This window comes from Gossypium raimondii, chromosome 1 (assembly GCF_025698545.1).
Source record: "Gossypium raimondii isolate GPD5lz chromosome 1, ASM2569854v1, whole genome shotgun sequence".
Taxonomy (NCBI): domain Eukaryota; kingdom Viridiplantae; phylum Streptophyta; class Magnoliopsida; order Malvales; family Malvaceae; genus Gossypium; species Gossypium raimondii.
In genome coordinates, this window is record NC_068565.1 from 48,838,311 (window position 1) to 48,864,571 (window position 26,261).

Below are 26,261 nucleotides of genomic sequence, written 5' to 3' on the forward strand. Positions count from 1 at the left end.
TTCCAAGAAACAACATTGATCTTCCTCTTTATCCGAATTTAAATTTCCAATGGATGCCACTACTAGCTCTTTCTTGGTTGATCCTAGCTGTGATCCATCATCTGCCCATCCTCGTAATGCTCATCAGCTTCTTTAAGGAAGTCAAAATATCGGCGACTCTCAAATATTTAGCTTGAATCTTCTGGCCAGGAAGTAAAATCATGTAATCTTCCATCACCTTTCTTTCGTCGTATTTCTTAGAATGTATTCGGGCAGCCATATTATCTTCCACTTTATCAAGAAATCTGTTTTCCAAGACAAGCTTTCTAATTTAGTAATCAAACTTGAATCAACACATTTTTCTAAGATGAAAATGCAATGCAATCAAAACGAAAGAAAGCAAGTTAGTACAAAGCAAAAGGAAACAAGAAAAATAGAGTACCTATTTGGGTAACCACTAGGGGTTTGAAGTGGTTCTTCCTAGGGTGGGCTCCTAAGGTCTTCTATATGTGCTTTGGTTCTAAAGCAACGGTATTTGAACGACAAATTCCTCGATCCTCACCCATTATAGGTTCATATGGACCAAGTTCAGTTCAGGGGAATACATTTCCCTATGGCTGCACGGAGATGAAAATCTCACGAAGACATAGGTACAGATGTATCCCGAAAGCAATCCACTATCCTGCACGGAGGTGAAGACCTCACGAAGAAAATATCTTCTCACTCCCACTTAAAAGGAAATAATCAAGCAATTATGTAATGCAATATGCAGAAACACATCAAAATTTCAAACCGATAGAGTAATTACAAACCGAAGTAATGATAACCGTAACAAAAACGAACAAAATACAACAAAATGATCGTAAATTTAAACTAAGTTTTCGGGTGACCTCTAAGGATTCGGTGTAGTTCTACCTAGGGTAGGCTCCTAGGGCTCATTATATGCGGTTCGGTTCTAAAGTAAGGGTACCTGAACCGGCAGATTCCTCGATCCTCACCCATTATAGGCTCATACGGACCAAGTTCAATTCAGGGGAATACATTTCCCTATGGCCATGCGGGGATGAAAATCTCACGAAGACATAGGTACGGATGTATCCCGAAAGCGATTTACGATCCCATGCGGAGGTGAAAACCTCACGAAAGCTTAGTTTCTCACTCCCACTCAGAAGGGTATGACCGAGTGGTCATGCAATACAATGCGCAGAAATATATCCAAACTTAAACTAACACAGCGATTATAAATCACAATGATGAATATCATAATAAAGACGGATGAAATGCAACGAAAGGATCGTATATTTAAATCTAGTTTTCAATTTTAGACAAAAAGACAAAAAGTAATCAACACGTGGCTTGACTCTCTTTTTAGATCCCCAGTGGAGTCGCCAAGTTGTTGACACCATTTTTTTGATAAAACGGGGTCGACTTGGATTTTTTAAAAATAAAAACAAAAATGGGAGCCGCCACCAATCTTTTTTGATAAGGTGTGATCGGGCCACCTTGAAATGTGGTTGTTTTTAATAAACAACTTAATTTTATTAAAACAACGATTTCGGTCCACGAAATTCAAAAAAACGGGTTGGGGAGTCGGCTATGTACGAGGAAGGGTTAGCACCCTCGACACGCCCAAAATTGGTACCTAGTTGATTAATTAATGTCCCAAAATTGGTACCTAGTTGATTAATTAATGTCTTAGTGTCGAAGATTGAAAACTTTAAATAGTTTTTAAAATACGATCCTTTATTGAAATGGAAAATTTTCGGGAAAAGGGCGTATTTCACGTTAATCGAGAAAGAGAATTATATCCAGTAAGTTAGAACACAATGTCTTGAATTCCCGATGCGTGAATGGATGCCAAAAATTTACTTATTTAAAAGATATTTAGCTATCTCGGATTTAAAAGAGGGATCATGCCCAGTAAGTTAGGACACGATCTTTTTAATTCTCGAGATCGTTTAAAACTCGAATTTGAAAAGATTCGTGTATTTAGATTTATTGTGAAAATCGAAACCCAGTAAGTTAGGGTACGACCTTCTCGAATCTAAACACGGAATTTTGCTTATTCAAAATCGTAATTTGTTTATCGAGTCTTACTCGAAATGGTAGAAATGAAACTCGGTGTTAATAGGCGTATAAAACAATACTGAATACGTTGGTATAAAAATAATACGAGCAATTGCAACAAAAATGAATGAATATAAAAAAGGACAAACTAATAACATGCGAAATAACAAATATAATAAGCAAGTAAAGTTAAAATGTTCTTTTAAAATAATGATGTAAACGTAAATAAATAAATAAAGAGAATGAATAGAATTATAAAAAGACAAATATGTAATGTATATATATTTATGAAAGTAACATATGCATATTGATATATATAGATGTGTATATAAAATTTAAAAAAACTATGAGCATGCGTATGTACAAATATAAATAGATTATAAAAATATGTACATGTATATGTGTATATATATTATAAAATGTAAGTATATATATTATAAAGTATATATAAAAATATAAATAAGGATACATTTAAGTCAAAGATGTATATACATATATATAATTAAATCTAAAATTAAATGGCACAAATGAGTAAATAATAGTAATAGTAATAATAATAATAATGATAATAATAATACAAAATTAAAAGATATTTAAAATTAAATAAAAAATAGAAATATAATAACTGCAATGATACACAAATAATAGCCTAATATAATAATATAATAGTGAGAAATAAATAAACGAAAAAAATAACCGAATTAATTAATAAAATAATAAAATAGCAAAAAAGGACTAAGTCGAGAAAGAAATAAAATTAAAGATCCAAAATTTAAAGAAAGTAAAAAAAGATTAGGGTCCCATTGTGCCGTGCGTAAAAATGAAGGGGCCGAAGGGAAATATTCCCACGTTACTCGAACGGCGTCGTTCTAAGGGACGATATCTGCGCATGGTCTATGGACCGAATTGAACCAGAGGCAAAAGTTTGTGGCTAAAATCAAAAGAAGAAAAGGATCATATTAAACGCTCCGAGAAAGTGGGGGGACTAACCGCGCAAATAGACCATTAAAGTCAAAACGCGCGGATCTGCCCTGCGGGTCGGGTCGACGCGCGGATCCTTAAGGAGAAACAACGTCGTTTTAGGGCTATCAGAACCAGCCCTAAACGACGCCGTTTAGTAGCTATATATAAATCAGTTTTTTTTAAAAATAAAATCATTCTTCTTCCTCTAAAAAAAACAGAGGGCCTTTCTCAATCTCCCCTCTCCAGCCTAGGTCTCCGATCGAGGGCTCCAGCGCACCTCCGCCGTAGCTCCGCCGCAAGTGGCGGCCGGAGGTGCAAAAATCAGCATTTTTTAGCCCTGTTTGGAGCTCGTCTCTCCTAGAACCAGGATTCGAGGTTGAATCCTTTGAAAGGTCAGTATTTCCTCCCTTCTTTTCATTTTTATTTCCGTATGCAAAAAATAAAAAAATGACATAGAAAGATAAAAAAAAACAAAGCAAATCACCTTGAAATTATCTGTGTTTTTTAATTTTTATTTTTTTCGTGAAAAAGGGGATCCTAGGGTTTCTGAAAATTTTAAGCTCTTTGGGCTTATCAGGCCCTAGGGTAGTGCGTTTAGGTTTAGGTTGGGTTTGGGCCATGTTGGGCTTTTGGGCTATTGCTGTAATTGGGTCAGTCTATTTATTTTTTTATTTGTAATTGGGTTAGTTGGGCCCCGGGCAAAATGGGCTTGTACAGGAATATACAATTTTTTTTATTTATTTTTTATATTCGTTTTATAGTTTATGTTCGTGAGCATCCCTCTTAATAATATCATTTTCAAAATTTGAACATTAAAAATATAAAACTTTTATATTTAATTAAATAATAATTTTAAGATAAAACTCTAACTTAACTCCTAAGATATAATATGGATATCAACTATTCAATTACTTTTTGAAGATAAAAGCTGACCATGCAAAGCACAACTAAAAATATCTTATAAAAAGTTGATAATTTTTATTTGATTTTAGTTGTCAAATTATTATTATAAATCATCTAAAGAAAATATTTTAAGTAATAGAAGAATAAATAAAGAGCAGGAAAAAAATAATGCTTAAGAAATTTCATATGAGTTATTTTAACATCAAATTTGCTATCATAGAGAGAAACAATTAGAGTCAACATATTGATACTTTTATGTTGATTGAATTTTAGGTCGGTTAGCATTGGCATTATTGTCAATATAAGAGAATGTAAGTTTGAACGTGCTAAAAGCGCGTTTATCCTTTTATTTAAGAGTTGAGAAGAGGATACACCTAATTTTAGACCTTGTATAAAAATATATATTAATGTTTTTATACTATAAACAAAGCCGGTAACTAACCATTCAGAAATCCTAATTATCTTTAAATAAAAATATTATTAGGAAAATATTTATGCTTTTAATAATTTATATAAATTTTTTTAAAAAAACTACCCTTCTAAAAATTACATTTAATTTAAAAATAAATATCTCTTTCTTCAATTATATAATAGAGTGAATATTGACCGAGTAATATGGGATATCTTCGCCTGATTGCATGCTAGACAGTATAAATATATTTTTACTTTATCAACTTAATGAATACAAATTTCAAAAAAAAATCAAACAATATAAATTCTCTTATATCGTTTTAATTTCTTTATTTTTGGATCACATCTTTGTAAATTATTTTCCTTTTTCACAAATCTTGATTTTCCAAATATTATTGCTTCTCCAATATCAACATTTTTTCTCAACAATTTAATTTTAAAAATAAGTGAAATAAATAGATATTTAATAACATAGTAACTAGTGATATTTGACAATATTTATGATTTAATGATTTCAGCTCTTGAAAAACTTCACCATGTCAATGGCCTTGAAAGATACAAAACTTGAAGTTACTTTGCCAAAAGGTAAGAAAATTGCTTTCTTTTTTCCTTATTTTTCACCTAAGTGAAATTTACAAGACAAATATATTCGCAGCTACGACAATAACGGGAGTCGTCGTGAACTCCACTAAAAATGAAAATGAAGTTAAGCTTTTTAACTGTTGGAGCTTTCAAGACCTCGAGGTATTTGCTTCTATTTTTTTTCCTTTTCCCTTTTTATATCATTACATTAGGGGCCTTTAAAAATGGTAAATTCCTTTGTAGCTCCTTCAAAATTTTAAAATTATAAGTTAGTATAATGGTAAATTTATATTTTAATCCTTCCAAATATTTATGATTTATCTTTGACCCCTTTAAGCAATTTTCTGACTTCACCTTTGATTTACTTTGTAGCCCCTTTAATTTTTTTTTAAAAAAAAAAATACAAGTTAGTATAATGGTACATTTGCAATTTGACCCCTCCAAAAATTTATCATTCATCTTTGGCCCTCTTAAAGCAATTTGCTTTGCCACTAATTTGCTTTGTAGCCTCTTTAATAAAAAAAATTATAAGTTAGTATAATAATAAAATTTCAGTTTGACCCTTCAAAAAATTTATGATTCATCTTTAGCCCCTTAAAGCAATTTGCTTTGCCCCTGATTTGCTTTGTAGCCTCTTTAATTTTTTTTTTAAATTATAAGTTAGTATAATGGTAAATTTTCAGTTTGATCCCTCCAAAAATTTATGATTAATCTTTTATGTTCTAAAACAATTTTTTTGGCTTCCTCAATGATTACAATATTGAGGAGGCTAATGGGAAATGATAGGTTTTGAATCCCATGTCATCTAAGTGCTCGATGAAAGCTTTAGTCCCAAACAAGTCTTGGCCCTTTTGCCTATTATAAACATTGGTAATTAACATGTATGATTTATGGATTTTTAGATAGGTGATATCTCTTTGAGTGACTACATTGGCGTTCATGCATCAAAGCATGCAACCTACGTACCACACACAGCTGGTAGGTACTTGGTTAAACGATTCAGAAAAGCTCAATGTCCAATTGTCAAGAGGCTTGCACACTCATTAATGATGCACGGTCGAAACAATGGGAAAAAACTCATAGCAGTTAGGATCATAAAACATGCAATGGAGATCGTTTATCTCCTCACTGATCAGAACCCAATTCAAGTCATTGCCGATGCTATTGTAAACAGGCAAGTGTCTCAACTCTCAATGACCTTAAAAACTTTTCTCAACTATGGTTCATTTCACCACTTAATGCTATAACCTTTCATGTTATAATAGTGGACCTCGTGAAGATGCTACCAGTATAGGCTCAGCTGGTGTTGTTAGGCGTCAAGCTGTTGATATTTCACCTCTCCGCCGTGTGAATCAAGCCATCTATCTAATAACCACTGGTGCTCGTGAACCTGCATTCAGGAATATTAAAAGCATCGCCGGATGCTTGGCCGATGAGCTTATTAATGCTGCAAAGGGATCATCCAACAGGTGGTAAATCAAGGTCTTCGTAAATTTTGTCCGTTTTGTCTTTGCTTTGAAACTAAGAACCAGTGGCAGATATTTGGACTAAATTTTAGGGTCCTAGTAAAACTATCAAAAAATTCATAAATTTAATGAGAAACTATTTTAAAAAAATTGGGGGGGGTCTAATTAATTTTTTTAATTTTTTGTGAGATTGGGAATTTACAAAAAAAAAAAAAGAGTTTAATTACAATTTTAAAAAAATTTTAAAAATATAATGAGAATTTTAAAAGTTTTGAGGGAATAATTAAAATTTTCTAATGAATTCAGAGGGGGAATATTATTTTCAAAATTTTAGAAATTTAATTAAAATTTTCTAAAAATTTCTAATTTGAAAGGCGAACGCCCCTTAGGCTGCCATGTCGGTTCGCCTCTGCTAAGAAGTGGTTTCTAGAGGTGTGCATGGGCCGGGCAGGGCCGGGCCCAGAAAAATTTCAGCCCGCTTACTAGGCCTAGGCCCGGCCCGGCCCGAAATATAGGCTTAATATGTTCCCCAAGCCCGGCCCATTGAAAGAATATAAAGCCCGAGCCCGGCCCGGCCCTGCCCGATTTTTTTCTTAAAACTAATATTAAAATTAATTGTTATTAAAATTATATCAAATATCAAATTATATTTTGTTTGTATATAATGAAAAAAATTAAAATAAGATTACTTATTTGAAGAACAAAATGCATAGCTTTCATGTTATCTTTAAAATTTATGTTAGAATTGATGTAGTATTATATTCTAAGTTTTGATTCTTAATAAATAATGAACCTCATGTCCACTAGAGTTGTTTAAAAATTACCAACTAATTGAATTTAAATGTTATTTAATTGTATATAATTACACATTTGTGACATTTAGGTAACAATCAATTCTTAAAAAAGAGAATAAAAATAAAAATGATTATACAAGTAATTAGGACTAGCAACATATTATCATTGGGCAATAAGTAGCATATTATCTATGCATAATAACATAATTAAATTAAATATTCTGTTATTGCTTTTAAGCTGCAAAAAAGTTCAGAAATTGAATAGAGAAGCAAATCATACAAATATTTGCTCAACAAATTTTTTTCTCTTTGCGAATTAGATAGCGAACTCAAAACTTTCCCTTCAAATCACATATACATATAGATAGCACATCCATAGGCATATTAAATCATATTAAATCAATTTGAGCTTTATCATTCACTAATTCTAGTCATTATATAAATCCCAATCTCTAATTTTGCTTCAAACTATCTTTGAGATAAGAACATAAGTTAAACCCCACAAGTACACATACCTCCAAAGTCCAAAATGACTTAGGAAAATTAAGCAACAAACCATAATATTCATACATTAATCCATCAACATATTTAATTTCATAACAAAATATAAATTGTAAGCTAAATTAAATTTTAAACATTTAGAAAGAAAGTATTTTAAAAAGCTACCGAAGAAACATCCTCATCCTCATCGTCCTCATCGTCCTTTTTGCAACCAATTTCTAACATTAAATAAGAACAAATAATTAGATAATCAAATTGATGAAAAAATAATATAAAATTCAAACAATAAAATGGGAATAATAATTACCTGTTGAAAATCCCTTAGCTCGCATCCAATCATCCAAGCAAACAACGGCTTGAACCGTTTTTGGCTTAAGTGAACTCCTCAAAGGTGTGATAACTTTCTTACCCATGCTAAAAGCCGATTCGGAAGCTACAGTCGATATTGGAATTGCCAAAAGATCACGAGCCAATAATGAAAGCTCATTGTATCGAACTGAACTTTTGCTCCAATAATCTAAAACATCTATTTGACTATTCAACTCAAGCTCGGTTCTTCCAAATAAATGTCCAACGTGACTTCTCACTCCTAGTGCTAGATTCATTTAAATACCGTTTATAATCATCACTCTCATCAAAATATCCCCCAAAATCAGCACTATTATCATTGTGTTCATCCAAACCAGAATCAACAGGATTTTTATCCGAAACATTAGAACTCCCAGCCAAAGAGGAAGACATGGATTTGGATTTCTTAACATACTCATCAAACAAGAGTCTAAGATTGCTAAGAATTGTCTCAACAAAATCTGAAGCATGAATACCATAGATTGTATTAAAGCAATATTGCACATAATTCAACTTGTAACGAGGATCTAAAATTGCAGCACATGACAATATCAACGAATACTCAGCCCAATACTTATTAAAATTTTCTTGCATTTGCTTAACCATTGGAGTTAAAAACGAATAAGGACCTTTACCTGTATCAAGCAAGAACTTGTGAACCTTCCAAACCCCTCTAAAATAAAGATTAGCCGTTGGATAATTAGAACCAGAAAAAACACAAGTCACATCATAAAAGACTTTCAAAAATTTGCAAATAATAGTAACATTTCTCCACTCCTCGTTAGAAAGTGCAAACATTTGATAATCTTTATCCCGTTGGCCCCAATAATCTAGCACATCTTTATAGTAAAGAGAAGATTCAAGCATCAAATAAGTAGAATTCCATCTCACACACACATCTTGACGCAACTTTTTGGTCACATTCAAATGAAAACTTTTGTCAGCCACATCATAAAATCTTTTCCTACGAATTCCTGACTTTTTTATGTACCTAATCCCATTTCGAATCTTACCAACAACATCATTAGCAAGTTCCAAACCAACTTTAACTATAAGATTCAATATATGTGCACAACATCTAACTTGAAAAAAAACACCATCACACAAAATAGCTCGGTTTGCACGAAAACGATTTTTAAGACAAGAAACCATAACATCATTATAAGAAACATTATCCAAAGTGATGCTAAAAATTTTCTTATCTATGCCCCATTGAGATAAACATAAAACAAGTTCATCCGCTATGTTCAAACCATCATACGGAGGAAATAAAGCTCTAAACCTTATGATTCTCTTTTGTAGCTTCCAATCTTTGTCAACCCAATGAGCAGTAACGCAAATATATTCATCATTAGTATGCTCCAAATTCCAATATCAGAAGTTAGAAAAATTAAACCAGGTGCTTTAGCCAACTCTTCTTTAACACGATCTCCCTCTTTTGCATAATACATTAGGACATCCCTAGCAGCTGTATATCTACTTATATTCTTAAAATTAGAACTAGCAATTCTCATCATGTATCTAAATCCCGTTTCTTCAACTGTCCTAAATGAATGCTTGCCACACACAAGAAAAGTAGAAATAGCTTTACGACACTCATCAGCATCAAACTTGTAGTTTTTTATAGATAGAACACCTTCTGATGATGGTTGAATGCCTATGGTGTATTGAGTGATGTCCTTGTTTACTTTTTTCAAACAGCTATTTAGATGATGTCTTAAATTAGAGGTTCCACTAGAAGACTTAGCAGAGAAGATAGTCTTACAGTGATTACATTGTGCCTTCAATTCATTTTTGTTCTCGCATTCAAGCTTTGTCATTTCATCCCACACCTTTGAAGTGGTAGACTTTTGACGTTTGATAGCACTTTCATGCTCATTAACCCATCGTCCACAGGTATAGGAGTGTTCGAACTAGCCATAGTCATAAAAATTCAAGTCCTGAAATCCAAAAATAATCTTATTTATAACTCAGTTATTGAATATATTATATATATTCATGTATTAAAATTATATTCATGTAAGTAATTATATACATGCAAGCATATATACACTCATTCTAGTATTTACAGAAACAAAAAAGATAAATACAAATGTAAGAAAGAACGTAAGAAAGAAATTACAGAAACAAATGTAAGAAAGAATGGCTATGCATAATATTACATTACATGAATTATATGCAGATAATATAAATACAGAACCCGTGGCAGCATGCATGAAAGCAGGAAAATGTAGTGTTTTGTTTGCATGTAGCAGAGCAAAGAAATAATGAACCCATAAAGTTGAACCCGCATGCATGAAAGAAGCAGAAAAATATACTTGTATGTGGTCTCATAAAAAATATACTACAAATTACATACAGTCTTTTTCATTGATCATATCGATATTAAATTAAATTTTTATATCACTGCTAATTCTTTTTTTTAAAAATTATTTGTGTGGTTTAAGAAATTTTAAGGGTGGAAGTGAATGGTCTCACTCCAAATCCATTGCGGTTAATTGTTTAAAAAAGAAATACTGGCATTCTTTTCTTTTCCTTCCCTTAACAGAAATTAGAATTTAGTTTATTTTCGAGAGCAAGTTTGGCTCTTCAGTTCAGATGTATTATCCAAGTTAAATGAAAATTCAATTTTAACAAATTGGAAATAAACTAGTAATTTTAGAAGACCTAACCTATATCCTTCCAATTTCTACTTGATGCCTTCGATACACCAGAATATATGAGAAAAACATGAAAATACATAAATATCTAAATTTATAGGGCAACCGAAGCACAGGTGAAATAGCAAGTCTAATGTTAAGACTGGAAGGGTTATTCTACACCCATTCCCCTTCTTTCAACCCCAAGTCTTAACAAATATTAAGGTTAGGTTATGGATACCGGGGGGGGGAAGTAAAACAAAATCATTCATACACTATTGGGAATATCAGAGAAAGAAAAAATATATCAGAGAAAGAAAAATAAAACAAACTTATATTTACAACAACTACAATAGATCAAACTTATATTTACAGTAAATATTAGAGAAAGAAAAAAATAAAGAAAACTAACCTTTGATTTTGGAAAGAAAAATGGCTGGAGTTGGACCGGTGGTGGAGGACTGCTGCCGGAGTTGAAGGTGAAGGTTGAGAAAAAAAAAATGGAGGGCTAAGGATTTGTGGAAGAGGGAAATGGGGGAAATGGCCTGGGAGTGGGGGGGCCGGGATTCACATTCACGGGAAAGAAATGTGTTTAAAAAAATTTTAAAAAATAAAAATATATATATTATATTCGGGCCGGCCGGGCTCGGGCCCAAAAAATTTTGCTCAAGGCCCGACCTGTTTTTTAAACGGGCCTCATTTTTTACCCAAGCCCATATTTCGGGCCTATATTTTTACCCGAACCCTCCCATATTTCGGGCGGGTCATCGGGCCGGGCCGCCCAGCCCATGAACACCTCTAGTGCTTTCTCATGCGTCTTTTTTTATGCTAATTACTCTAATTTGGTGTAGCTACGCCATTAAGAAGAAGGATGAAATTGAAAGAGTTGCCAAGGCCAACCGTTGAGGAAGGATTTTGGAAGAAACAAATTACACCATGGCATTTGGAGAATTTTTTATTTTTATTTTTTTTAATAAGACATGTTTTGGGTTTGTTATTATATGGTTAAAAAAAGAGAGATTTAGTCAAATTTATTTTAAATATTTTCATAGACTTTTAATTATTTTATCTATTTAATATTTAATTTTTTAAGAGTTTAATATTTAGTTAAATCAATTCTATTTTAAGCCTCACAGTAATAATAAGATTTGTTGAGGCAATAAATCAAATTCAATTTTTCCTCATAGAACATTCAATTTTAATACCTTCATAATTAAAAAAAAGGTTTTTCTACACTATAATAAATTATTAATTTATTATTATAATTAAGTCATGTCATTTTTTAAGGGTAAACTATAAAATAATCACTTTTGTTTGTCTCAGGTTACATTTTAGTCACTTATATTTGAAATGTTACATTTTAGTCACTTACGTTATCATTTTGTTACGAAATAACCACTCTTCCATTAAGCTCCGTTACTTCCCTAACAGCAATCCTATGTGGCAATCCTAATGAGTTTTAAATTCCAACTTGAATGTTTAACTGGGATAAGAATAGTTTTTTTAGTCAAAATGGAAAAGAAAATTAAAAAAAAAAGGAGACAAACAATTTTTCTTTTCCAATTTAAGGTGTAATTAATTTAAAATTTTCAATTAATTGAATTTATTTAATTAAAAGTCTATTCTCGTCCCAATTGGACATTCAAGTCGACATTTAAAACTCATTTGGACTGCCACATAGGATTGCCGTTAGGGAGGTAATGGAGCTTAATGGCAGAATGACCACTTCATAACAAAACGATAACGTAAGTGACTAAAATGTAACATTTTAAACATAAATGACTAAAATGTAATATGAGGCAAACAAAAGTGACTATTTTTGTAGTTTATCATTTTTTAATGTTAGGACTCAACTATTGGTTGGACACTTATATTTATAATAATTAAATAAATAAACCTGTATAATTATTTTACAATTAATATTTTATAATTTTTTAAACAATCTTATTATATATTCTGATCATATCTGATCTTTTTGACAGCATGTCTAAAATTATCCATAGCATCCCCTAACCCATAAATAGAAGGATAATACATTTCAGCACACTCGAACCCACATCTGTGCCAATCGAATTAAGATTCAATTGGCATATTTTTCTTTTTAGATGTATATCAAAAACATAGTTGATAGTTGACTATAAGTAATTTGATAATTATAATTTTATATATATTTACGACTTGAAGTATATATATTTACGACTTGAAGTATATTTGATATAAAAATTATTATGATAATAAAAATTTAAATTATAAGTTAAATTTAATTTTGTTAAATATAAAATTTAAAATAGAAATTATATAATTTTAGTAATTATTATAATATGAGATAACATGATATTATCATCATATGTTGCTTACTTAAAAAAACATATTATAATTAATTAATTAATTTTAAAAATAATTATATTTCCGAATCATGAATTTAGATTTATTCAACAAAATTTTATATAAATACAAGATTATGCATATATAATACTTGTTTTTATATCGCTATTTTCGTGCGATATTTAGCTTAAACAATATTCATTCTAAATGTTGATCTATTGAAATATGCATGAATATATTAAATATAAATTAAAAAATAAAAATATAATTAATTATAATTCTATCTACAAATTAAGTTAAATAAATTATAGAAAATAAAACTATAAATAAAATTAACACAAATATATATTAAATTTTAAAATTTAATTTTAATGCGGAAAATATTAAAATTATTTTACAGTAAACTGTTAAACCTAAAATATATTTTTAAGTAAAATCACATTTTAATAACATAAATTTAAATTAATTTTGTTTTTTTCAAATAACATTAAGTTTTTCAAAGAATTTAAACAAAACTAAAATTATAAAATATTAATACAAACAAATAATGCTTGCATTACATGAGAATCCAAATTATTTTATTTTAATTTTGTATATTAGATATATACTGTTATTATTAGATTCAAAGCATATATATTATTATTTATTGAATTTTATTTTATACAAACACTTAAATAATACAGAGTTTTATTATTAGATACATGTTCGATGAGAAAGGATTATATATAACTGTAATTTCACGTTATTCTTAATATTTTAGATAAATTTGAATTTTCTAAGGAGAGAAAACTAAAAATCAAACAAAAATCTGATTTCTTATTCACTTGTGGAAAAAGAATAAGAATAACTTGAAATTATAGTAATCCGCGCAACTTCCAACTAGTTTTCCACGTGTCTCTTTCCAATTTGTTTGTTGTCATCCCTTGCACCCCACTTAATTTTTGCATTTTCCAAAATCACCTTTTTCTATGAATATGAAATGTCAATGTTAACCCTCCCATTGAAGTAAAACTGTAAAGACTCCTTTAATTTTTGTTTACTGAAACCTCAGTTCTCTCTGCCTTTTACTCTGCTTCTCCCTTCCTTCTTTCTTTCATCAAAAGTTCCTTTTCTTTTTTTTTCAATTTGATTTTGCTCTTTAATTCATATTTTTCTTTTTTTTTCTTTTTTCTGATTTCTTCGTTTTATGATCGACGGCCCACGTCCGCACTCATGACTTTGATGACTACTCCGCCGGTAGATGTACGTACCATTCTTCCCTCTCTTCACTTTGAATAAATACTTCGATATTTTTCTTTGATTTTTTTGTCTTGGTGGAAATGCTTAAAGGATTTTTTTCTGAAGTTCTCTTTTTCTGTTATGTTTTTCAATTTATAAGTGATTAATTTGGACGTGGATTTCGTGGGATTGATAGTGTTTTTCTTAATGTATTCAGAGTGTAATAATTAGGGTTTTAGTTGAGAGCGTTAGGGTTAGGTTTAGGTTGATCAGTGCTTTGATATTTTGGAAATTTGGATTTTGTAACAGCAAGAAGACGAGGAGATGCTCGTGCCGCATACGGATATTGTTGAAGGACCTCAGCCAATGGAAGGTTTGTGTTTTTATTCCTTCTAGAATTCTTTTAGTATACTGTAATTCGAATTTTTTTTTCTGACAATCTTAAGTTGATCCAGAGTTCGGTTTTGTTTGTAATTATGGTGTGATTATGGAATAATAAGTTGATTAGTTTTAGTTTATTTCTTTTTTGTTGATTTCATGATTTTGCTTAATTTTAGTTTCTCAAGTCGAGCCGGCTAATACAAATGAGAATCAGCAAGTGGAGGAACCTCAAATAATGAAATTCACTTGGACAATTGAGAATTTTTCTAGGCTGAACACCAAGAAGCACTACTCAGATATATTTGTTGTTGGTGGCTATAAATGGTAAAGTGGGAATTTCTTTGTTGTTATTGGAATTTGTTTGGTTGGTCGGGTGCAATCTCTCATGTTATTGATTTTTTGGATGTTGTGCTGATTCTTCTCTGCAGGCGGATACTAATTTTTCCAAAGGGAAACAATGTGGACCACTTGTCAATGTACCTAGATGTTGCGGATTCTTCCGCATTGCCATATGGTTGGAGTAGATATGCTCAGTTTAGCTTGGCGGTGGTTAATCAAGTCCATCACAAGTATTCAATAAGAAAGGGTATATTCTTACTGTTATTAGGTTTGGTGTTTTTCGTAAGTAATTTATAACAGCAGCCTTTATTGCATTTCCTACACTTTTCATTCCTATACATGGAGGTTTCACTTTAATGCAATCTTGCATTGCCTGGAAAGAAATTGTTTCTTGTGCCGGTAGTCAATGCTCAATTGTGTTTCTTATGTAGTGTTCATTCATTAGCTTTTTCACGGTAGGTGATGGTTCAGATTATGGACATAGTTACAACCATGCTTTTTTGTAGCTGGGCTAAGGAATGAAAAATAGGAGATTCATGATTTGGTTCAACCAATTATTTATTGCACTTGGATTTTGGGAAGACTTGGTTTGAAAGGAAATATAATGTTTATGAGAATCTGTTGTAACATATATAAAATTTCAAAATTAGGGAGGTTTTGATCTAAACTAGAAGTTTGTGGTAATCAAAACTGATTTAGTGCTCTGGATGTTAGGATATTCTTTTTGATGATAATGACTATTTTAGTGGTTCTCAAAACATTTTCTTCTCAATATATTATTTTTGATATTCTGTCTATATATTACAACCTTATATTGAATTCATTTTAGATTTTCAGACAGCTAGTTAGTTACTGAACAGGATATAACTTTATTTATTTATACCCTTTTTCAATATTAATTTCTCCCACAAGCATTCTGGTCCAAATAGAGTGAACAGGATATTTTTTGTAATATTTCCTTGTTCTATATTTTTATGCATTCTATTTTCAAGTTGATTTAATTGGGAGTTGAGTTTTTAGTGACAATTCTAGTATATGTTTTGCATGTTTTTGCTCATGTTCTGGTTTTGGCCACATCTTTTTTGGTTTATTTTAGGTTGACATGATCCACTTCTTTTTTGTTTTATTTTAGATCAACATGATCCACATCATTATGCTTTATTAAATGTTGACATGATTCGTCTTATGCCCCATTTGTTTCTTGAACGGCCAACAGATTTTTGTCATTCCTATTTTATTGAGATCAAGTAATATTGCAGAATTGAAAAAGAAATATGTCCATGGATAAATTTGATGAGCAGAATCAGTATGAAAGGATTAATTTCCAGTGTTATCTGAAATTGATTTTTTTGTTCACGATAGGGTGATTAGATGATGCCCTTTCTTAGTCAGATCATTTTTGTTATGTTTATTGCAAGCAGTTGGGTGTTTAGTGTATATAGTTGATATATTGCTGGAAGGAAGAAACCTCTGTGATATTGAAGATTCCTCTTGTCATTGCTAATTCAATAGTAAAGTTCATCCAAACTTATCTAGTGTCTTGCTTTTGACTTTCATTTGCAGACACTCAACACCAGTTCAATGCAAGAGAGAGTGATTGGGGTTTCACACCATTTATGCCTCTCAGTGATCTTTATGACCCTAGTAAAGGGTATATTGTGAATGATACTGTTGTTGTTGAAGCTGAGGTTGTTGTCCGTAAGATATTGGATTATTGGTCATATGACTCAAAGAAAGAGACTGGTTTTGTTGGACTTAAGAACCAAGGAGCAACTTGTTACATGAATTCGCTTCTGCAGACCCTATACCATATACCATACTTCAGAAAGGTGTGTCTCTTGTTTTTCCATTCAAATTGGATTGTTCTTGTGCTCTTACTTTAATTGGAGTGAAACATGTAATTTCAATGTTTTAATTCAGGCTGTGTACCACATGCCAACAACTGAAAATGACATGCCTATAGGAAGTATTCCTTTGGCTCTGCAGAGTTTATTTTACAAGCTTCAATATAATGACACTAGTGTTGCAACAAAGGAGTTGACCAAATCTTTTGGATGGGATACATATGATTCCTTCATGCAACATGATGTACAAGAACTCAACAGAGTCTTGTGTGAAAAGCTTGAAGATAAAATGAAGGTACTCACTTTGAACTTTTTTTTAATATTCCCCGTTATATGCATATCAAATCATGTTATTGATTGTTCCCCTTTTATTTTTTCAGGGAACTGTTGTAGAGGGGACAATACAGAAGTTGTTTGAGGGTCACCATATGAATTATATTGAATGCATCAACGTGGATTACAAGTCTACAAGAAAGGAATCATTTTATGGTATTTATTTGTTACTGATGTTTCTAACAACATTAATTTGGAATACTGAATGTATCCCATAAAAGCAAATAGTGAGTGTGTATATTTGTTCCAGACCTTCAGCTTGATGTCAAAGGATGTCGGGATGTTTATGCTTCTTTTGATAAGTATGTGGAAGTTGAGCGCCTTGAGGGTGACAATAAATATCATGCTGAAGAACATGGCTTACAGGTCAGTTACATTTTTTTCCACTTGGGGTGGTGAGAACTGGGCTAGAAATTTTTTTATAAATGACCCATTTATTGTCAGAATATTGCATAAAGAAAGGCTTGACAATTTGTTTATGGTTGAACTTTATCTGTGATGAAATTTCTTTCCTGGGGGTTTGAACTTTGAAATAGGGATTGAAGGTTTAACTCATCAAGTCACTTTAAGCCAGGCCATATTCTACTGGCACAAACTTGGGTAATCAGATTAATTCAAGTTCAAATGACATGTTGTAATTGTGTGCCAAAATCTGTTGCTCATTTCAGGATGCGAAGAAAGGTGTCTTATTTATTGAATTTCCCCCTGTTCTTCAGCTTCAGCTAAAGCGTTTTGAGTATGATTTTATGCGGGATACAATGGTAAAGGTCAGTGTTGGAAATCAGTTTACTTCTGAAGATGTTAGATAGTTGGGGTGCTTTTGTTACTCATATTTTAGTATTTATTTATAAAATATTTCAAGGCTTTGGTCTATGTAATGTGATATGCTAGAAAAATAATTCTACTGATTCCTTGCCCTGCTGCACCAAATCCAATCTATATACTCAAATTCTAATCTCTATGTTTAATAGAACTTTTTTTTTTTTTTCCCCCTGTCAAGTCTTCAGATCCCCTTTCTTCAATATTGATCAATCATGTTGTGAGGTATTTTGGAAAACATTGATAAAATCTTCTTTATATTTGAAATCATAACATGCCGCGATCATATTGCTCCTATTAATGAGTGAAAGTATATAAATAGATATATTTTCTTAAAACTTTTATGTTGTTGCTTTATCTTTACTTAGTATGTTTTGCTTTTCATTACTGGAATTACTACTACTGTCTGATCTTGTTTAAAATTTTGCCAATCACTGTTTGGAAACTGGTTCCCAGTGATCATGTCCTTTTAACTGTGGGAATGGAACTGTTTCTTTAAGTGGGCGTTGTGTTTTTCATGTGAATTTAGATACCATGCATGATAGCATGGGCTATTTGGATTAACAGTTGCTGCCATTTTCTAGATAAACGACCGCTATGAATTTCCTCTTCAGCTTGACCTTGATAGAGAAGATCGGAAGTATCTATCGCCTGATGCTGATACGAGTGTTCGCAACCTTTACACTCTCCACAGGTATTATTGTCTAGGGATTTTTTATATAATTCACACCACTAATACTTCTAATCTGTTTCTAACTGAGGCAAGTTGGTAATACTTTGTACAAGTTGTTTCCCTGCTTTACTACCTTGCTTGCCCGGAAATTTTTTCAATGTACTGTTTTGTTTTACAGTGTCTTAGTTCATAGTGGAGGAGTACATGGTGGACATTATTATGCTTTTATCAGGCCGACCCTTTCTGACCAATGGTGAGCAGCATTTTTGCATTGATAGTTGACTAATATGATCACAATCTCACGTGCTTCTATGTGTTCCTATTTTTCTTGAACTGAAAAAAGATTCTTAGAGAATGGTGTGATTGGCTTAAAATATGTTCTCTGTGATTAGTTTTAGTATTTAATGATACTGTTTAGCATGAAATTTCAATGCTCCTTTTTCTACATTGAAATAATAACATTATCATACTCTATAGTTATTCCAGAACTTGGTGTTGTTTTGAGACTTGCACTTAATATATGAATGGCTTGTGTTTAGCTCAGGCATTTCTCAGTTGTTCAAATTAGTATTGTCTTCTAGCATTGCTTTGTTTGGAGTTTAGTTTTGGTTTTCATCGTTGATCTCAGTGTATTATATGTCATCACATCCAAATATATTTTGGCCTTTCGAGTACTTTTCCATTTAATATTGGTTTTAATTAATTTTTTACTTTAAGATGGGGGAACCCTTTAATAGATATCTCTGTTTTGTCAGGTATAAATTCGATGACGAACGGGTAACAAAAGAAGATATGAAGAGGGCATTGGAAGAGCAGTATGGTGGCGAGGAAGAGGTAATGTTTCTATATTCCACTTTAAAAACCCTGTCTATTTGTGTATAGTATGTCAATTTATTTGATTTTTTGCCTTTGTCTGTTGATTCAACAGTTGCCACAGACAAATCCTGGCTTCAATAACACACCTTTCAAATTTACAAAATACTCAAATGCATACATGCTTGTTTATATACGTGAAAGTGATAAGGACAAAATAATTTGCAATGTTGATGAGAAGGATATTGCTGAACATTTGAAGGTAATATCTCCATTTACTTGCAACTGATGTGAAAGCTCTAACTTTTGGCTTTATGCTTCTATTAACATAGATGTTGTAGATCTGGAGTAATGATTTAATTTCTAATTTCTCAGATAAGGTTAAAGAAAGAACAGGAAGAGGAGGACGACAAAAGGAGATATAAAGCACAGGCTCACCTTTATACTATTATAAAGGTTATATATTACAATTAAGGTTTTGGAATTTTTAGCTATTTTTACTTTTCATCTTCGCATTAGTGAATACCATTAATGCATTTAGGTTGCAAGAGATGAAGATCTTCTAGAACAGATTGGAAAGGACATATATTTTGATCTTGTGGATCATGACAAAGTTAGGAGTTTCCGTATTCAGAAGCAGACACCTTTCAATGATTTTAAGGTACCACTTATAACTTATAATATGCAATTGAAACAAAATATCTCATCTGATTATTGTGGTTGTTGAGTGATGACATTGCTATTTATTCTTTGTCCAACAGCATGTTTCTGAAATGTTTATTGAAATCTGAGAATATGGACTTGAGTTATTTTGATAGATCTTCTGGGGATAGTGGTGCTAGAGGGTAATTTTTGGGGAGCTTGGTGTTTCAATATTTGTCATGTGGATGAGCAGATGGCATTTGTGTTGGCATTCCATAAATTTATATATTATGTGCTATAAGTATGTCTTAGCATCCTTCTTACTTTTTCCTACTGTCCTAATGAGCAAACGACTTTCTGTCTTTGGAATTTGTTGTTTTGGGTTTAGTGATGTTATCATTTTCCTTTAAATGTTTAATTCGGCTGGTTTCCAGGAGGAACTTGCAAAAGAGTTTGGCATACCAGTGCAATATCAACGTTACTGGATTTGGGCGAAGAGGCAGAACCATACATATCGTCCGAATCGACCTTTAACCCCTCAGGAGGAGGCTCAGCCTGTAAGTAGTTATACTTTCTTGTCTTCCTGTTTTGCATCTATTCTTTCTCATTGTTATGTATAGTTTATATTTCCTTAACTTTGCTTCTCAATTCTGAGATATCTAATAGAAGGGGACCAGTGCTGGTGATTTACATGGGAGTGGGAATAATAGATGTTGATTCAAAAGCTTTGGCTAAATTTATAGAATTATGTTAATTTAAATGGTTCTTTTAGCAATTTTTTATTCTTTGGAGAAGTTTATGAATTGAATTTTTCCAAGATGCTTTCATTTAAACAAAGGTGAACCAATTTTATGGGATGCAGTAGTTGATGAGGAGCACTGTTTGTCTTAGTTTTTGGATTATTATACCTATTATTTAAGCGGCTTCTATTTGGTTGTTTTAGGTTGGACAGTTGAGGGATATGTCAAATAAGGCTCATAATGCAGAACTAAAACTGTTCTTGGAAGTTGGGTGTGGACCGGTAATGTTGTTTTGTTGATCATTGTTTTAAGTATTCAGATGGTACCTTGTTTTTGTCTCATTTTGTGGGTAACTTCAGGATTTACGGCCTATTCCTCCACCTGACAAAACAAGGGAAGATATTATGCTTTTCTTCAAGCTTTATGACCCTGAGAAAGGAGAATTACGGTATTTACACTTTCCTATTTATCTTCTGTATTTCATGTTTCTCATACTTTCTGACATTGCACTTTGTTCCATTGCAGTTATGTTGGTAGGCTCTTGGTAAAACTTTCTGGTAAGCCAATAGAATATATAGCCAAGCTAAATCAAATGGCTGGCTTTGCTCCTGATGAAGAAATTGAACTTTATGAGGTTTGTTACTCCTTAAATATGTCTGCAATGCATTGACGCTTAACTAAAATTTCTTGATCAAATTATCTTACTTGATTTTCGTAACTTTTAGGAAATAAAGTTTGAGCCTTGTGTGATGTGTGAGCATCTTGATAAAAGATGTTCATTCCGGTTAAGTCAGGTATATTTTGCTTTGGGACATATATCTTTTTTCAATGGAAATTGCCAGTGATACCATCTTTGCTTGCAGATTGAAGATGGGGATATTATATGCTTTCAGAAGCCTCTTCCAATTGCAAGTGAAGAAGCATGCCAATATCCAGATGTGCCTTCATTTCTGGAGTATGTGCACAATCGTCAGGTACTATTAGTATGTGGAGACTTGCTGAATATTTTATTGGTATTTCTCAGGTTTATGTTTACTGATTTGTTCTGGGAGGCTGATAAATGTTTATATTATACCCTGTGTCCTTCCTGTGAGGCATTGGAGGTCCACCATTTGCACCCAGTTTTATAAAACAATATGTACAAGATATGGTACCAGAGAGGAGAGGAGATGCCTATATTTTATACTCAGTTCCTGTAATATTCTCTTCATTGACATGGGACCTTCATTCTTTCAGGATGTTAATTAACTGTTGATCATAAAAGGAAAAAAAGGAATACCATATTGATGGCTGTTTCTATTTAATTTTTTGAAGAAACTGCATTGAACCTAACAACATAGCTTCTATAGGCAAAAGGTTTTAGATTGTTTCTGTGAATTGCCCGTAACAATTTTTATTCTTCAATTTGTGTTTGGATTCTTGCAACTCAATTAAGTTTTTGTGATTTGATGCCTACTTAGATTGTTCATTTTCGTTCTCTGGAGAGACCAAAGGAAGATGATTTCTGTCTAGAGTTGTAAGTACTTCTAATGCAAATTACTGTTCAGAAAGTACAAGAATTATTACGTAGATGTCAGATACTTATACTTGGTTTCTTCTTTAACATTCAAGGTCAAAGATACATACTTATGATGATGTTGTGGAAAGAGTGGCTCACAAAATTGGCTTGGATGATCCATCCAAAATCAGGCTCACATCTCACAACTGCTACTCTCAACAACCTAAGCCTCAACCTATTAAATACCGAGGAGTAGAGACTCTGTCAGAAATGTTGGTCCACTATAATCAGGTAGCACATGGGTTTTGACATCCTTGCTATGTCTCTTCCTTCTATGCAAAATTTATATTGACTGATCACTTGTGTTTCTTAATTTACAGACTTCTGACATTTTGTATTATGAAGTTCTGGATATCCCTTTGCCAGAATTGCAAGGTCTGAAAAACCTGAAAGTTGCTTTCCATCATGCTACTAAGGATGAAGTAAGTACAGAATTTGTATCTACTCTTCCCGGTTACCTCTTTCTTCTATGATCTTACATTGTTTATGGGCCTTTTGTGTAACAATATTTATCATGATTTTTAGGTGGTAATTCATAATATTAGATTGCCCAAACAGAGCACTATTGGAGATGTGATTGATGAACTTAAGACTAAGGTATGTTTTGGATACTATTGTTCTATATTCTAAATGCTTGAAGCCTAAAGATGGATAGTGTTATTAAAGATGATGGGCTCCTCTAGCTCTGTTTTTGCAATGAAAATCATTTTCTAGTCTCCTTTTATTAGAGGAAAAGTAGCTATTGTTTGAATATGAGAACCGGCCAGAATCTTTGCATGTTTTCATATCATATGGAAGATTCTATCATATGTTAATGCATAATCTCCCATTTGAGGTGTATTATCTTTATAGACTTCCCATGCAACTTGAAGTTCATACTGACTACAGCTTTGCTTTTCTATTCTTGCACTATGAAACAGGTGGAGTTGTCACATCCTAATGCAGAGCTTAGATTGCTTGAAGTCTTCTATCACAAGATCTACAAGGTAGAAATGGTTGAAATCTGATTGCTAGTTGCAATTTAGATTGTATATGAATTTAATCTAGAGTTATTCTAGACAGTTGAATTTGAAGCATCCTAATGGGATCGCAGATAAGTATGTGTGTTTCTTATGTGACTCATTGTTTCATCTCGTGTTTTTTCTTTTCTCCAGATATTTCCACCCAGTGAAAAGATTGAGAACATAAATGATCAGTATTGGACATTGCGTGCAGAAGAGGCAAGTTTTCCCTTTTCCATCCTGTTGAAGTAAATAGATGAGGACTGTTCTTTATTAAAATTATGTGGGTATAGCTGTTCTGGTGGTTCATCGAAAGTATAAGTAACATTCTATTGTTTGTACCTTAAGAAAAGTAACATTCATATTGGAACAAGTTCTGGTTACAAAAGCTGGTATATTATATAGCGAGTAGGGTATTCTAAAAATCTGTATCTTGTCATTATAACTTCTTTTCATGTTTACATTTGGGTTATATTATTTTTAGAGTATTTTCATGTAGTTTTGGTGCTAAGCAAAATTTCTTACGAGTTTGTTCACGATAGAATAAGCATCTCTGGTAATTTCTTCGGCGATGTCTGCACAATCTATTAACAGATCTAACTTCTTCATTTATGTAAAATCCCAGGTCCCAGAAGAAGAAAAGAATCTTGGTCTCAATAATCGATTGATTCATGTCTACCACTTCAGTAAAGAGACTGCCCAGAACCAGATGGTATACAACATGGATGAATTGATTAGTATTCATGATCTGTTTTGACTTTTGAGATATTTGCTGGAATGTCCAGCTATTCTACATTATTTGCATGTTCTAAGAATTTATGTTCTTTTTTCTTTTAACAGCAAGTGCAAAATTTTGGTGAGCCCTTTTTCTTGGTCATTCATGAAGGTGAAACTCTGGCTGAAGTTAAATTGCGGATACAAAAGAAATTGCAAGTTTCTGATGAAGAGTTCTCCAAGGTGTTTTCATACTTTTCTTATCTTTGCCATTCCCTTCTTTCATTTCACTTTCCCCCCAGTGAACCTACAAATTTACCATTTTTATTCTCATTTTCACAATGCCTTTCATGCCCTTACAAGCCATTATGTATATATGGGACCCTGAAATCAGGTTTTGACTCCCCTCTCCTGTTGTTTTTCCTATCTCTTTGTTCAGTGGAAGTTTGCATTTATGTCATTGGGTCAACCAGAGTACCTACAAGACTCTGACATTGTGTTCAAACGTTTTCAGGTATATCTTGGTTTCTTCACTGTGTTTCTGTCTTCACAGTTGATCACCTATATTTATAGAATTTCTTTTTGTTTTTGGAAACTGGTGTTTTAATTTATTTGTGCATACACTTCAGAGAAGAGATGTTTATGGGGCTTGGGAGCAATACCTTGGGTTAGAGCATTCTGATACCTCTCCTAGAAGGACTTATGTTAATCAGGTACTACAATATTGTTGACTCTAGTTCCCTACGAGTTATGTGTATTGTACTTTATTACATATATTCTCCGTATTGTATGTCTAATTGTAATTTGCATACAACTATTGCAGAACCGTAACACATTTGAGAAACCAGTTAAAATATACAACTAGTAGAAAGCTAGTTATACATTAGCAAATCAGTCGATGTGGAGATCCTTCAAGTGATGGCATTGTAGATACATGGAGAAAAATACATTGGAGGAAACAGTTGAAGCTTGCTTGGAGAGAGAATTTGTGTAGGACTTGATTGTTAGTTTTATAGGATATATATATATAGTTTTCATGTGGATGGGGGAGGGAAGATTTTCTTTGATGTAGTGTTTTCCCACTATTGATATATGCGCCGTCTTGTGCTATATTGCTTTTCTACGTTTCTCATTTTTAGGAAGGCACCTGAACGCCCATCCTCGACCTGAGAGGTTGCTGCTGTCTTTCTTTTTGTACACAGCTCGTGTAATTTCAGCACATATGAAGATTTTGGACCTGATATATATCGGGTATAGTTGGTTGCACATATGAGTTAACTGCTTCTGCAGTATCTTCTCTTTCTGAGGTTTTTATATTTGTCATAATTTTGATTTTCTTCTCTTTAAAGCTAGGCTTAATAAATTCTCAAAGCTTCAGTAAGCATGTTATCTCCACGGCTTCCCCCACCCCCAAAGAAAAAAGAAAAGGAGAAATCGATATGATTTGATTAAATGATGCGGATACGTAGGTACAACTGTTTGTCTTTACATGAGGTAAAAAAAAAAGAAGAGAAATCTGGTAGTTATAAAAAATAATGTTTTAAAAAAAATTAAAAAATAATATTTAATGTAAAAGTAATATATATATTTTTTAAATTTGGGGTGGATGTGGTATAATTCTGAATTTCATGCCTATTAGAAGTTAGTATTTTGTTATTATAATTAATAAAATCATCAATTCAACAATTTATATGTGGTAAATTAGAAAAGAATCAATTATTCAAGTTTATATGTTTTTATCGACAATTGGATTAATTTTAGTAACGTGCAAGGATTAAATTTTAACAAGTTAAAGGGACTAATTTCTCAATTTTTATATAGTAAAGAGATAAAATTCATAATTAAACCTTTAAAACAAACTTAGCAAATACAAGAGATTGTATGATTATAGAAAACATAAAAACATAAAATTATCAAAATTTTCTAATTTTTCATATATAAATTATTGAATTGATGATTTTATTAATCCTTTGCATATGAATTTGATAAATAGCTGATATTGAAGTAAGTAATTTAATGATTAAGTTTAATAGTATTAAATAATTTGACTAACTTAAATTCAAAAACATACAAAGATCAAATTATGATAAATGATAATAAAATGACTAGCTTCTAATTTCCATAAAACAGAGATGGAATTCAAAATTGAACAACCCTAAATTAAAAAATAAAAAATAAAAGTGAGGGAAAAAAGGGTTCCCTAACAAT

The 26,261-nt window shown here is 32.0% G+C and overlaps 2 protein-coding genes across 2 annotated transcripts; both read left to right on the plus strand.

The window, feature by feature from the left end:
* The first annotated feature begins 4,865 nt into the window (after positions 1 to 4,865).
* LOC105787101 (40S ribosomal protein S5) lies at positions 4,866 to 11,610 on the plus strand. The gene is made up of 5 exons (XM_012613548.2): positions 4,866 to 4,908; positions 4,979 to 5,067; positions 5,808 to 6,079; positions 6,171 to 6,374; positions 11,505 to 11,610. The coding sequence occupies exons 1-5, from the start codon at positions 4,866 to 4,868 to the stop codon at positions 11,557 to 11,559; spliced, it is 663 nt and encodes a 220-aa protein (XP_012469002.1). The 3' UTR covers positions 11,560 to 11,610.
* Positions 11,611 to 14,008: 2,398 nt separating this feature from the next.
* On the plus strand, positions 14,009 to 25,319 carry LOC105786264 (ubiquitin C-terminal hydrolase 12). Its single transcript, XM_012612627.2, has 32 exons — positions 14,009 to 14,220; positions 14,506 to 14,569; positions 14,754 to 14,901; positions 15,006 to 15,163; positions 16,480 to 16,745; positions 16,837 to 17,055; positions 17,141 to 17,249; positions 17,344 to 17,459; positions 17,762 to 17,860; positions 18,497 to 18,606; positions 18,764 to 18,838; positions 19,341 to 19,419; positions 19,514 to 19,660; positions 19,774 to 19,854; positions 19,940 to 20,059; positions 20,475 to 20,597; positions 20,984 to 21,061; positions 21,140 to 21,228; positions 21,306 to 21,414; positions 21,506 to 21,574; positions 21,644 to 21,754; positions 22,241 to 22,296; positions 22,392 to 22,569; positions 22,659 to 22,760; positions 22,864 to 22,935; positions 23,259 to 23,324; positions 23,493 to 23,558; positions 23,965 to 24,051; positions 24,180 to 24,296; positions 24,493 to 24,567; positions 24,683 to 24,766; positions 24,877 to 25,319. The coding sequence occupies exons 1-32, from the start codon at positions 14,191 to 14,193 to the stop codon at positions 24,916 to 24,918; spliced, it is 3,345 nt and encodes a 1,114-aa protein (XP_012468081.1). The 5' UTR covers positions 14,009 to 14,190; the 3' UTR covers positions 24,919 to 25,319.
* The last annotated feature ends 942 nt before the right edge of the window (positions 25,320 to 26,261 follow it).